This window comes from Meleagris gallopavo, chromosome 1 (assembly GCF_000146605.3).
Source record: "Meleagris gallopavo isolate NT-WF06-2002-E0010 breed Aviagen turkey brand Nicholas breeding stock chromosome 1, Turkey_5.1, whole genome shotgun sequence".
Lineage (NCBI taxonomy): Eukaryota > Metazoa > Chordata > Aves > Galliformes > Phasianidae > Meleagris > Meleagris gallopavo.
In genome coordinates, this window is record NC_015011.2 from 68,122,946 (window position 1) to 68,138,156 (window position 15,211).

The window sequence follows — 15,211 nt, forward strand, 5'->3', positions numbered from 1 at the left end:
GTTTTTTTTTTTTTCCTTTAGCAGCACAGGTTGTGTTTAATACTATGAACTTTCCTCAAATACCTGTGGGCATTGAAAATGCTTTGACCTGAGGGCTAAGACTACATTTTTTTTAAAGGTTTACTTTAAGCCTGTTCCAAGTCCTGTTGAAGCTGATGAGGTTATTGTCATTGCCCTCAATTGTATAATGTAAATTTATACTCGTCTATAAAATATAGAATCTATAAAATAGCCTACAATAAAGAATATTTCAAAAATTTTGACATGTATTCTTCTGTTTTGAGAACAGATCGTCCTGGTCTTGTGAATGTAGGACACATTGAAAAAATGCAGGAGAGCATTGTGCATGTACTGAAACTGCACTTGCAAACCAACCATCCTGATGATACCTTCCTCTTCCCGAAACTTCTCCAAAAGATGGCAGACCTCCGACAGCTTGTCACAGAGCACGCTCAACTTGTTCAGATAATCAAGAAGACTGAATCTGATGCACATTTACACCCTTTACTGCAGGAAATCTACAGGGACATGTATTAAGGATTTTTAGATTTTTTTCCACAATATTTAAAGACAACAGCAATATTAATAATAGATGGGAGCAAAATCACTTGCACAGCTATCAGCTGTTCACTCAGTTCGGAGCGTGAAAAATGTAAAAGCTAAGTAACTGGAGTGCTAAAGGTCTTTTGGTTTGAGTTCTTCTGTCTTCTTTTGAATGAGTTCTGCAGAAAAATACTGATCGTAATGTTCATGAAGCGCCTTAAAAGCAGTTCTTTTATTTGGAAATCTGAAGATTGGTAAAGAATATATATTTGTATAATAAATCAGAATGTTAAGTAACAGAAATGGAAAAAAAAAAAAGTATTTCCTCTTGGCTTAGTCATTTTAGAGTTGCAATAACAAATTCAGCAAATTCTCTCCAGCTACAAGCACCGTCATAAAGATGATGCATTCTTGGCTAATAGAAATACTGAGAAACAACTAATATTTTTCGTTAGAGGCAGTCACTCTAGATTTATCAAATGATTGGGTATTACTGTACATACATATATAAAAAAATTTGAAAGACCTTTCTTGTGCCACTGCTTGAAATCCATGAAGCACACTACAGCTTCACATAGCATGGCATTGGTGTACTTTAGGATTAGTGCACTGAAAAGACAATGCTTTCAAGAAATGAAATAAAATCCTAAGCATTATCTAAAAGACAGCAGATAGTAGTACTATTCAGGTTTTTCTGGAAGACTAAAAGTGCTAAGTCATGGAACTGTTTGAAAAGGAAAGGAAATGCAAAAATCTCCCTGAGGAAAAATGCGTCTAACCATTTGTAGCTTGGAAAACTTGCAGTAGCTCAAGATGCAGACAGTTTTGACTTAAGAATACAACTTTGAATCAGCCAGAGTTCTGGACAGACAGAATAATCTGATCCTCGTTGAGGGGGGGGGAAAAAAAGGAATTTCAACTGTACAGTATTCTCGTGCAATGATAGCTCACTCTGAAGAAATGATTACATAGGAAAGGCACCTTCCTTCTTGTCCTGTGTTTTGGCAGTACGGAGTTAATTGAACTTGTTTACTTTTCTGATGAGTACATTTTTTTCTTTTTTTTCAATTCTTCACTCATATATTTCTAATCTTTGATAGACCTTGCCTATAGAAGTAATAGCTGGATTATTTTACCAAATTTTCTCCTTCTCATTAGCGCCATAGCGGATAAAGTGACAAGAAAATGGAGCTTGTCAATTGTCTGATGTTATGAAATCATGAGAGCACAACTGAGAGTAAGTTTATCATATACCTGAGTATTTTACAAAAGTACTTACTCTTGATTCAAAATAAGCTACAAGGAAACTGCTTGCCTATGGCATTTTGCAGGATCCCTTATTGAGATTAATGCACAAAATGTGAAAGCAAGTGCTAGTTGCATACAAGGCACTGTGCTAGTTCTTTTTCTTGACATTTTTTAATCTGGTAATTTCAGTTTGTTATTTTTGTATTTTGCTATCTGTTTCATAACAAAGGCTTTAGGAGCCAGTCTTAACATTGTTGCAACAGTTAGGCTTTCAGTGCCACAGGGATGACACGTTCTCCTTGTTTCATTGTAGCTTGTTTGGAAACATTAGAATCTTAGACATTCTCAGAATTAATTAAGATGGATGAAGTGAAAGCATCATGTATTGGTGCTTATTTAGTTACATTTGTTTTGCACAAACCCACTGGCATGGCTAGGCACTGAATAAATTACTGGTTTAACAGCAATTTGGTATTTACCTAGATGATGGCCATTAGCAGAAGTTTTAGTGTGAAATACTAAAGCACCAGCCTCAAATTTAGTGACTATCTAGGGCAAGATAGAAGAATTAGGTATGTATGCATCGAACTTCCTCCTTTGCCTTCCCTGTCAGTTACCTTCTCCCCACAGCTGGGATGAATAAGCATTGTGTTACAGTTCCTTCGAACACTTCAGTAAGAGAAGATTGTTGGTCTTACTGGGAAGCAGTGGATGAGAAATGGGTTGTCTTGTGTCTTGCAACAGTAAGTACTATGGCCTCAGAAATAACAAGATTTTACCAGTGATGCTGCTTAATTCTTCAAGTCGCCATTGTCTCTCTAGGAGATGGTGGCTTTTGGGCATAAGGTAGTCAGCACTGAGGTATTTGATAAGCAATATTGCTTAGTTAAGGAAGTTGCCAAAATCTCACAATGGCATACCAGCAATCTGTAAACACTGCATCCATCCATAGGAAGCGCACAGTGCTTAACACTGTGCAGCTGATGGCGGTGGAAATTCTAAAGTTGGAAACTCTAACAGCCAACTGGCTCAAGTTTGTCTTCTGAAGAAGTGTAAGCTGCATTTTCCCCCAAAGCGCAGTCATGTGCAAATTTGAAAGTTCTCTTCCATTATTTGCATGTACTGAAGTTTCTCAGAAAAAAAAAAAAAGTTAAAAAACAACAACAAACAAACAAAAAGACAAACTCGCTGTGGAGAAAATGTATTTTCCCTGTTATTGTTTCCAAAAATGGCTAATACACTTAACTGAAACTAAAAAGTTTCATAATAAATACTTACATTTGGCAAAAATTATAAAGAATTTAAAACAGCATTGTATCTATATTAGAAGCCTCTTTGTAACAGGATCCCATTACAGGCATTAGGAAAGTGTGTTATTTGCATTTTTTCCTACTTCAGGTGCATTTTTTTTTTTTTAATAACAAAAGAAAATGCAAGCATTTTTTGAGTAATCCCTTTGGACACCAGCATTCAATTTCTATTTTAAATTAAATTGCAGGCCTTTAAATGTACGGGAAGAATACATCTGTGAGTTACAGAGTTACAGAAGTATAAACAAGATGATAATGTAGCTGAAAATTCTGGATAAATTCCACTGTCTACAGGTTTGCACTGTGCATGTAACCACAGACTCCTTCTGTGGAGACATTCAAGACTCACCTGGATGCTTTTCTATGCAACCTCCTGTAGTGAACCTGCTTTAGCAGAGGAGGTTGGACTCTGATCTCCAGAGGTCTCATCCAACTCCTGTGATTCTGTGTGTTTCTCAAAGAATGAAACAGAGCAGACAGTTCACTTGCATAAGTGTGCAAAAGGAAGTTCTTAATTTAAACCTTATGCTTCTAAAAAGTTACATCAGAGACTTGTGTGGATGACTAGATATTTGCCAATTAGATGTCAAAATTACTCTATTTATGTTCATTTTCAAGAAGCTTGGAGTCTGACAAGCTTTATATCACTGAGGAGCTTTCAGTATCTCCACATCATAGAGATCATTTAATATTTTAAAATGTTCAATCTATAGAGGGAAATAAAATTAGCTGATTTCAGGATAAAGATTTATTAAAGGCTTACTAGTTTGTTATGTATAGTTTTGATCTGATTCGTATCGACACTAGCTTATTTTAATGTAATAGCACTGAAGACTCCTGGTTAGGGACCAGGTACCCACAATGAGCTTACAGCCAGAGGCAACAGGTGGATAGGGATCCTAATGGTACAATTTAGGATTTCAACAAACCTACCACCTATTCACTTTGGAGGGTCTTTTTGTTTCTTTGTTTTTGATTTATTGGTAAGCCTTAAGTACTTTAATAGCAGGGAAAAGAAAAAGCAAAAAAAAATAAGGGTTTGTTTCTAATAATTAGGAGTACTCATTTTCAAACTCTATAATATATTTTTTAAAGGTACTCTGTGTTCAGTTTGATAGTGCACAGCTGTCTTTAAAAGAAAAACAAAACATTGCATTGTACTTATATAAATTTCAGAAATCCACTTTTATTTTAAACACAAATTGACTCTCAATGGATAGGAATGTTCTCCACTTACAGAAATTGAATCTTTTTTGGCATTTAAAGAAGTGTTCTCCTTTTGTCACTTCCATGTGCCTTTGTGCTTTGGTTCTAGCCAGCTGCTAGAAAGCTGAAGTGTTGCCAAAGAGCATATTTTAGCTTTATTTCTGGCCTGCACAGATTTAGGAAATACCAGCAGTTGCACTAAGTCTGTTCTCATGAGAGAGCTAGCACAAGTTTGCAAATCAAAGAGCTTATAATAAGCATCTAAACATTTGTTTGTTTATTCAAACTGCTAAAGCTTTGGAGATTTATTCATGGTGGGAGCTGGGTCACACACTGGTAAATTGAAATTTCCTCCTTATCTCTAATGGAAAGCCTGGACATCTTGCACATCATGTCAGACAGAGAAATCAGAGACTGTGCTGTAGCTGCTTCTACTGTGTCTAAAGAGGAACAATTTCAGCTCTGTCTCTCCTTAAAAGCGACCATGTTACTTAGTAGAAAATCTGCAACTGCCTTCAACAAATGCATTTGCAGCTGTTGGGTTATTACTTTAAGGATAAGTTCTTAAAATTATGGACCTTCACTGAAAACCCTGACCCCTTAGTAAGTGTCAAAATACGAGGGTTAGTACGGTATCTGGTACTTGCTTATATCTCAAGTGCTTTCTTGATAATAAGTTGCATATATATTTTTTTAATCTAGAGTTAATTAGCTCTGCTATCCTCTTACTAGAGATTTAAATTATATGTGGATTTGATCTGAGAGTATTGATCATATGTACTATGGAATTTTTTAATTTAATGTAATACCATTTCTTCACGTTTTGATTTGTAAAATATCAGAATATAATTGCAAGGTATAAACTTTCACTAAATTATATTACAGAGGTACTTTAAGAAAAATATGTAAATTATTTAATTTAAATACTTGTTTCATACTTTATCTTGTGAAGCCTTTTGTACAGTGAGGAAAGATTTACTTTTATGGCTAAGGGTGGTGGGCCTTAAGTCAAAGACAAGCATCTATTTATTCCTGCGTGAGTTTTATTCCTATCATAAATTCTGCAACTTGTTGACGTTTGGCATTGACGGTTGGCGCCAAATTGAAAATTGTATTTTCACATAGAATATAGACTTCCTTAAAGTAAGTCTAGGTTAGGATGAAATGTAACCTATGGCTGCTTCTTTTATGAATTTCTTAGGCAGCAATGGAAAAAAAACTTTAAAAGGTACCATCAAATGTGTCACTTTACACTGTAAATATATCGTATAAATGCATTGCTAACTAAACCCATCCTAGGGCAAAGGCATTCCTCTTCTGTTTTCCCTAACGTGCTTACAGTTTTTTAAAACTTCTTCAGCTTCTGAAGCCTTTTTTCCCCTTAATCTTCTTGACTGATTGCATCAGTGTTATCTCGTCAGATTCCACTGAAACCTTGTTTCAAAACAGAATTTCTACTGCAAGGACCTCAATTTCAGCTGAGCTGCCTCTGCCCCTGGGGTAGACTACAGGCCTAAGAGAAATTCATCTCCTTACAGGCTGGGCCTTAAGAATGGACTGGACTGCAAGAGCAGGCATAAGGTACTCAAAAGCCATTTTAAGTATTTTGGTACGTTTTCTCAGGTTGGATACGCATGAGCTGTAATTGCTTCTATGGAGGGGAAATTAAAAAAAAAAAGAAAAAAGCAGCACAATGCAAAAAGTTTTACGGCATTCTTCACCCCTGAAAGGAAAAAAATAAAAAATGGTGGTGATAAATATTAGCCAACCAAAATACTGGCACACTCTCCTCCTACTGTGCGTAGGAGTGCAGTATAAACATTCAAAATCTCTTTTGTGATGTGTAATGGGAATCATAAGATTAGCCAAACTGCTGGGTGATTCATATACAAGTTGCCACACAAAGAGCCATCCACATCCAGGCTTCCCTACCTCAGGCACATCTGCGTGTGCCACAGGAAAGTTTTGCTGCCCGGTGTCGGAATTGCCTTCACGGAGACACAGCGCCTTTGCCCCATCGGTCCTGCAGCGCTCTTCGGAGCTGCTGGGGGTGGAGCAGTTCTGCTCATCTGTGCTGTTACGTCCGCTGACAGTCACACAGAGAATGGGAAGAGGCTGCTTCAACGAAATCCCTCACCTCGCTCCCTGCAGGGACAGCTCCGGTGGGGCGGCTGGCAGCGGGAGGCCGTGGCTTCCTCTCAGTGGCCACAACTATTTTCCTCTGGTTTCAGAAGTGGAAGAACATTTCCGGCTTCCTTAGTGACAACAAAGCTAAGTTTGAATAGTGCAGATTTTAAAAAGAACACCCCTGTTACTGTTGGACACTGTCTGTGGTATCAGCTTCTCAGATGAGCTGCATTTCATATTGCTCCTGATATTTCACAACTATACAATCACTCTGATTTTCTGTAGGAATGTAACAATTTAATTACATCATGATGTTAGAACCCTTTATGGTGTGTTAAATTGTCTGTTATCTGCTACGACAAAGAAAAAGCACATTTTTGTTAGCATTGCCAAATCCTAATCAGTAGAGCTAACAAGTGTTTAATTATATCAAGATAATGATATTAAAGAAGAAAAAAAAAAAGCAAGCAACAAATCATTGTTTCCAGTCTACTTTTTTTTTTAATTTTATTTATTTTTAGAGGAATTTTGGGGTGTGTTTTATTGCAAAGAGCTGGCATTTCTTGAAGGGAGTAGTCAAACCTGATTCCCATGGAATGTGTTTCCCAGTGAAATCCCACCCAGTGCTTCCGGGGTTCCTGTGGGTCTTTCTGTCAGACCAAATGCAGATGGGATTTCCAGGAAAGAACAGCAGCCCTGGGCTCACAGGGTCTTATAAGGAAAGACAAAGTCACTTACATGCGTGAGTGTAAAAATTACATATAGTGTAATGTGATGATGGCTTCTCAGATGTTACCAGCCTACCAAGCTAGAATGAAAAAACTTGGAACTTTTTACATTGTTTTTGTTTCCTCCTCCTTTAAAACATAAATGGTTGGATTCACTGTTTGTATAGAGACTGGTAGAAACCTCTGTGCTTTAAAAAAAAAAAAAAAAAGTTATCCTGCAAGATTGAATGTAAACACAATTAATTTGCAATATGTTTTTGCCTTAATGGTTTAAAAAAAAAATAAAGTATTTTTAAAATGAACCTGATTTGTGCTGATCTTTCATTTCCAGGAAAATGAAGTGTTGTGGTTTTGAGACAGGCAGAGCTGTGGCCTCTTGCACTTTATCCAAAGCAGCTGCCACATCTTAACTGAATCCCTTCCAATGGCCATACACGCATCAATAACTTTTAAGTGCACTACGATAGTTCTGCTCTGACCTCCTGTACAGCTTATGTCCTCACCTGGCAGCTCCTGTCAATATATGCAGAGTCAGAACCTGGGGTGTGCAGGGTGGTGGTGGTGATGGCAGCCATCACTCCTTCTGAGACAGCACCAGTGGCAGGAGTGCTCTTCTAGTTAATTAACAATTCAAACAAATTTGCCTTACTTTGATATCCAGGGCTCTACTTCAGAAAACACTCAGCTGCTCAACTTCACACCAGGAATACTACTTCTAGTAGTGACCAAGAGCGGATAAGGCAAGCTTTGCTAGGAATGGCTGCATTTATTGTGGGGGTTGGCAACAAATGTCTGTTTTTAAAAAGAAGTACTACATAAGCTTACTATTTAATGTGTTAGTATTACAAGGGTTTTTTAATGACAGAATAATATTTGAAGTATCTAGAACGTGTGGATGCTTGTAAGTGCTGTTAGGGATTTGTGTGTAACATACATATGCATTATCTCCTTTGCAAACCCAGGGATTTATTGAAGTGGTAAAACGGTGCTGAAGGAAAATCACAACAGAGTAAATAAACTTTTTTTTCATCATCTGTGTACTGGAGGATTGAGGGCCTCATTTTCAGCAGCAGAAAGTACCAAGAGGAGTTGATAAAACCCAACTGTAAAGGCTTTGTGCATCCTGTAAGGAAGGACTCGTGGCTGCTAAGCTGTGGTAAATTTAGGTATGATGACAGCGTTCGATCTGTAAAATCACATATATACCAACACACTGTGATAGAGAGCATAATGCCCACGTTCAGTAGGAAGTATTAGAATGCAGAATATGCAAGTAGTAACAGTCAGACACAGATAATAACCCTGTCATTACAGGAGATCCCTAATCACATGTAGGCCAGCTTTCCTTTCCTAGCACAAGAAGGGCACACAATAGGTTGAATTAGAGGAAAAACAGCTCAGAAAGCAGAGGTCCTTCCCAGCACCATGTGGGTGCACTTCCCAGGCCTCAGGTATCTTACAGCCCAAAGGCACATTCTCATTCAGATGCGAACTGCATTCACCAGGCTTTTAAAACCTACTTTCAGGCTAAGAGTTAACATACAACCTGCTGCAAATATTGTGAAATAAAGAAAATAAAAACTTAGATAATGTTTTAGAAAGACATTTGCCTGTGTAAACATACCATAGGATCTTGTGTTAAGTAAGGAGGGGGGGGAGGAGCTGTGTGTAACATGAAACTGAAATTGAATAACACTAATTTTAAGCAAGCTGTACATCACTTTATTTGAAAGACTAACTTCTTATTACTGCAGAAAGGAATCTGAAATGTTGAGTTTTAACAAGTATTTTTTTTAGGCAATTAAAGAGGTCTACGCATTTCATACTCAAGTGCAACTAAAGCTTGAAAAAGGTTGTAATATATCCATGATTGCTCATCTGGTAACTGCAAGAAATTCCAGTCTCCAACAGCAGAAACGAATACATGAGGTTCAGTAAAAAACACAGTGAAAGATTCCAGGACACTAGAAAGTCTTAAACAACATAAAATAACCCATTAAAATTATGTTGATTTCTTCTAACAGATACATGGCTAATTCTCCTAAAAGGATTGTGTAAGTATAAAACAAATGATAAGGCTGAAAGAGTAAAGAAAAGGAGAGATGTTAACCGAGGCATTGATACTGACTGGTTCAGACATTGCTTCTGAACCAGTGACCAAAAAAGCATGAATAAATAACATGAATGTGGTGATTATGGAGCACTCTGGACATATCCTCAAGATGTGTGACTGATTGATTATATTAGCATATAAATCTTGCTTATAATTAAGACAAAGTCAACACAGACATTCATGATGCCAATATACAGACTAAAGAAATTGCTTTTTCTCCTAGCAATTTTTTATATATATATTTTTTTACTAAAACTATGTTTCTCAAATCCTGATTGTTCAATTGCCCGCTTCAGAAAACAATTGACTTTAGTAGCTGAATTTCCCTATTTCCAGGAAATCCTATAAACTAGACAAAGTAACCTCTTCTATCACTGTGCAGAGACGGACTGGAAGACTGAGTGCAAAGTGACTGCAGATTTGTATCCTTTTTAAAATTATTATTTTAAAAAATGTAAATGTTGCCATTATAAAAGCATGTACTTTCTGTGATAGTGTTGATATTGGAATTTTGAATTTAGATATTTCTGTGGCTATCTATGATGTTTTGTCCTACCAGTTTTATTTTGGACTTCCTTCTTCACTGTAATCTTACCAAGCTAACAATGACAGGTTAACAATTACATTCTTGGATGTATTAAGTCAGATACATCTCTCAGATTTTTCATAACACTGTAGGATTATCAAGAACCATACAACACATTAAAATAGCAAATGGGAAATTTGGACATAGATCCTAAGCTTTAACACTGCTCAGTTTTTTACTACATGCATTTGATACGTCAACAAACAGGCCTTTTTGACATTCTTTCTGCTTTTCCAGCACCCTAAGGCCATTCTGCTGGTGCTGCAATTGCTGCGCAATGATGCTTGAAGCCAAGCCAGTGGGAAACGTGTAGCTGTTTTCTGTAGCAGTGAGCTAATGAAGGTCACTACTTCAAAAGGAGCAACATGATAGTCTTAAAAAGGAGAGAGGAGGAAGCTCAGCCAAAGAACTGTCTCTCTTTCTTGGTCTTTCAGTATTTATGTTCTTGAATCCATTTTTTTCTTAGACTTTGACTGGGGTTTCCTTTTATCCATATCTTCTTGTATTTCCAAAGGAAAAGCCTGTAGGTTTTCATTCACACAGGGGAGGCAGAACCTTTTAGTGTAGAACAGACTACATTCCTGTAAAGAAAACAGTATTAGCTGGATACACAAAATGGAACTGCCTAAGTTCCAGTCTCATTAAACCACATTTATATGTAGAATCTTTATTCTGAATTAAATTATTCTTCTAGATTAAAATACTCCAGCAATTTTGCTTCTTCTATTCAATAATTCTAGCTTTTTATTTGAAAAATAAAAACTGGACTGTAACAAAAGCTAACCAAATAAACAATTATTTTTAAAAACTGACCTTCATCAGTTCAAAGCTATAGTAAACAGTTACCAATTTCCTTGCAATTGGCTTTTTCCTTCAAGAATCATTCATGGATCTCCTGGTGTGATCACTAAATTATAAACAAAGTGTAATGGCTAAGCCGAGCTGCTGTTGCTGATGGATTATTCCTGGAGAGCTAAACACGAATGAAGACATCAGACAGATCAGAACATCTTTCTGGGAGTAACAGATTCTGTGGGTTTCACCTAAACAGCAAAGTTCTCTGTCGCTAAATCTTCATTTGACTTCCCAAGATTTCTCCCTGCTGGGAAGATCTTTCAGCTTCCTGAACTGGCATTTGAGATTTGAAGTTTGAGAAAGCTCTTCTTGCAAATTTCCATGAAACAGCAAAAGGGCAAACGCAAGCACAAAGAATGTAGGTCAGAAACAGTAAGCTCTGAGACTTTAGCCGCATATTTTTCCACAACTACCTGAAAACTTAATTGTCTTTGTAATTTGCATGTTTGCATAGCCCTAGGAGAATACGTAAAGTATATTATATGAATATCATAGAGATGTCCAGTAATCAGAATAGCTAACTGAATTTAATTCAGCTGAGACAATTCAACTGAGATTTCATCCATTAACCAAGATTTTACCCATTAACCTTTCTTACCTTGAATAAATGTACTCGCTGACTAAAAACTAAAAACATGCATTGTACTAAAGGTTGAGTGGACATCCCTTGCCCAAGTTACTGAAGGCAAAGTATTAGAATCTGTTGTGCTCCAAGATGTTTTCCTGCCCTTGAAATGGAATGGCTGTGATCTGAAATAGTTCACATCTGATTTAGTTAAGGAGTGTTACAGACCCCATATTTATTTTCCATACAGTTAGCTCTAACCAGATGCTAGAATTATTGAATGGGAAGAAGCAAAATTGCTGGAATATTTTAATCTATTTGCAGTGCAGAGTTCAGACAACTGGAGGAGAAACTTATTGAAGTGTTACTCTTTTGCCCTGCAGTGAGACTGAAGTTCATGGTTCTCCAGGCGTGCTGATCACTAAATTCCAAACAGGATTTAATAAGTAAGCTAGAGTGGTGTTACTGATGGATTATTCTTGGGGATTTAAGCACGAATAAAGACATCAGTTCAGATGGATCAGGACATCTTTCTCGGTGCAGTAGATTTCAAGGGTTTTACCTAAATAGCAAAGTTTTCCTCTTGCTATGATGGTTTGTGGCTGGCCTTTCTCTAAGAACGTGGTTTGCATACTTATGCATTTCTGTTCTCACTTTTGTTTCCCTTGTCACTCACCATCTGCACTTCAACAGTAGGTACCACTCAATTATATCAAAATCACAGTCACCTTGCCTCCATGTGACAAATTCTCTTCATCTATTGTCCTTTTCTGCACCAGTTGTCAGGCTTTTGCACATTCAGAGTTGTGTGAGGCCCTGTTCTCTGAAAAGCCCTCTGAAAAGCCCCCTGCACAGTCTCCACAGCCTATTGTTTTTTGTCCTTTGATATCCTTAATACATTAAGCTGCCAGTTAAAAAGGAAGATTAGAGTTTAAGTTGGCCCTGCTATTGTTGCTTGTATTACAATATAGCACACAGCTCCCCAGGCCCTCAGGTTAACTTCATGGCTCCATGAACAAGAAGATGGCCACTGCACCTGAGGATACTGCTCAGCAGTGGCAAAGGCAGGAGAGACTTTTGCCCCACTCTAAAGAAGGGAAACTCAGATGTTAAGACCAAGCTCCCTACAGACACACAGGTGCTTAATTTGCATTCTTTTAGCTGAAATGAGTTGCCAGCTTCTGCTGATTTCCACTTACCGAGCTTACAGAAAGTCATGCCTATGAGCCACACACATCCGGATTCTCGGTACACACACCATTACAGAATCATAGAATCACAGAATGGCCAGGTTGGAAGGGACCTCAAGGATCATGAATCTCCAACCCCCTTGCCACCTTCAGGGCCACCAACCTCCACATTTAATACTAGACCAGGTTGCCCAAGGCCCCATTCAATCTGGCCTTGAACACCTCTAGGGATGGAGTCCTCAGTCTCCTCTCTCAGTCATGGGATAATGTAGCCTATTTACTATTAATTACATTTATTACGTATATCCAAGCCCTTCTTTGACCACTGTCCTGACAGGGCTCCATCCTTAACTGAACAATTCTTTAACTCTGAGCTGTCAAAGCTAACTGACAGAGTTTATTTCTCTTCTCATACGGATCATGTCAAAAAGTAATATAGACAGCGGCATTATTTTTAGCACACTTATGAAGGAAACCCTATGTAAAGGAAAGATTCTGCCTAACCTTCTTCAGGACTGACCTTGCATGACTGAAAGTTGAGTGGAAAGCAGTTGTAGTTTATGTTTATCACTTAATACCTACAATCACGTCCAAGGTCACTGTCTACTCAGCTTCTGCTACAGTGAGCAATAACAGAAGAAAATTGCCCTCTTTCTTCATTTCTTCTTTAAGAAGCGACTTAAAGTGTTTAAAACCTATTTTTAGTAAGTGTTGCAATAAAAGGAAATACCTGCTTTAAATGACTAACATGATCACATTACATCATTTCCTCTTCCCTTTAATGAAAGAGAAACAGGAAAAAGGCACTCAGTCTTTCTAAAGACTTTAAAAAAATATTTTTATTATCCTACTTTTTACAGTGGTTTTTGGGTTTTTTTTTTGGCACGTTTTAAAACAATCATTAGAATTACTTCCATTTGTACCAAACGTACTTATCAATAATGTGCTAAAGATTGGTTCAGTAGTGTGAGTACAATGTAAGTTGACTGTAAAATAACTTAGTGAGACTTCAGAGACTATCTGAAGACGTGAGTTTATGAACATATAGAACATAAATCTTGACTTTCCCTGGAACAGCAGTTATAAAGACCCTTCTGCTAGCGTGGGGTGTCTCAAAAAAAGCCTAAAATCTCATTCTAAGATACAAAAGCTAGCAAATTAAATCCAATCCCTTTGCTCAACCTAAGATCAGACAAGTCTTATTTTTACTACATGTTAGTCTAGTACTATATTTTGAGTTAACATAGAAATGTTAGCAACCTGTCACTGACAGCTTTCCATCATATTGCTCCAGCCTCTTTGCAAATGAGGACCAAGAAAATATGATTTTCTTACTTTCAATTCCTATGTTATAACACTGTGGAAACAGCATAAGGCTCAGTTGATGTACTTGGGTCAAGCAATAGCAGCAACCAGAAACAACCCACAGAGATATTATTATAACTTTGTCTCTCTCTGTTGCCTTGGATAAATTTTTACCTCTCTACACTCTAATCTTCCCTACATGAAAGAGGAATAGTATGTATTTACCTACTTTGGTGTGGGTGTTTAAAGCATTAATTATCATTTCTGCAGATCTTTTTCAATGTTACCTAAGTAGCATTGCTAAGTAGATTTGGAAATCATAGCTGATGCACGATTCACTATCTGGCCTGGCCAGTTCGGTAAGGAATTTATTTTCAATAATTTATGATTACGATTTTGCAATTTTGCTTTGAGTGATACCATTAGGAGAATCCTGAAGACTCAGATAACAAAAAGTAAATGCCTGATATATTTACACAACAGCTAAAATAGGCAGGAATAAAAGAAGGAAGACTGCATGGTGGGACACTGAGAGGCTGAACCTCAATATTTCTGATAGATTTGATTGCCAGATTTGAAAGTATCTGTTGAATCCTTCATAAATTCAACACACTTAAATTGTGAATGCAAATAGCAAAAAGAGCTCAGGTTTGCCCAAAGTGTACCTGAGTTACTAATCCTGTGCCATTACATAGGAGGGGTAAACCTGACTTGTTATGGCAAGAATCAAGCTCATTACCCCTAACTATGTGATCTGCACTTGCCCATATGCTTGCTATCACTTTGGCTGTTTGTGTGTGAGTGAGGCAACCACCGGCCCAGACAGGGACATTCACTGTCACAAGGAAGACCTTGCTCACATGTCAGCTTTACCTCCACACTGTGTACATGCACACAACTGCCTTAAGCTACTTGGCTCTAGAAACTTGAGTTCAGCACTCGGGCTTCATCTGATTCCCATAGGAATCGTCAGGTAGTTCTAAAAAGAAAAAGAAATCTCAGTTCCAAATGCTAATCTGATCTTTTTATGATTTTCTTTCACTGACGTAACAGAAGAGACTTCAGAAATGGTAAACAAACTTAATCAGGAGAAAAGTGCTAATTTTGCACTCCTCTTAGAGCAGTGTCATGCTCAGTAATAATTCCCTGCAAATCAGAATAACACTTAAACTTGTCCAAGAGTCTCAATTTTCTTTCAGCTGTGTTTCTCCCTCTGAATTTGGTGAGCATAACTTTATTTTTAATCTCAGGAGAATTTCCTCAGTTCCAACACAGAAATTGTCCGGCATTGGCATATGAACTGTCTCAGCTGCTCACATTATCTCACTTCCTGCTCTGAGGATGCCAGCAGCATTACTTTGTCCTACCAGAAATATACCTGGCTACCAAACAACATGAGAAAAAAAATCCCACACCTTTACGAAGTGTCTTTCTT

The 15,211-nt window shown here is 37.4% G+C and overlaps 2 protein-coding genes across 7 annotated transcripts in view; one reads left to right on the forward strand and one right to left on the reverse strand.

The window, feature by feature from the left end:
- PPARA (peroxisome proliferator activated receptor alpha) overlaps positions 1-7,359 on the forward strand; it is a 40,623-nt gene extending 33,264 nt beyond the window's left edge. For all 6 annotated transcript variants that reach the window (XM_019617023.2, XM_031555375.1, XM_010716016.3 and 3 more), the window contains one exon: positions 290-7,359. In XM_019617023.2, coding sequence (XP_019472568.1) covers positions 290-537 — 248 coding nt within the window. In that variant the 3' untranslated portion in view covers positions 538-7,359. The remainder of the gene's footprint in view (positions 1-289) is intronic.
- A 1,502-nt stretch (positions 7,360-8,861) lies between these two features.
- Positions 8,862-15,211, reverse strand: part of CDPF1 (cysteine rich DPF motif domain containing 1) — a 15,315-nt gene continuing 8,965 nt past the window's right edge. The window contains exon 4 of the mRNA XM_010716048.3: positions 8,862-10,442. Coding sequence (XP_010714350.1) covers positions 10,299-10,442 — 144 coding nt within the window. The 3' untranslated portion in view covers positions 8,862-10,298. The remainder of the gene's footprint in view (positions 10,443-15,211) is intronic.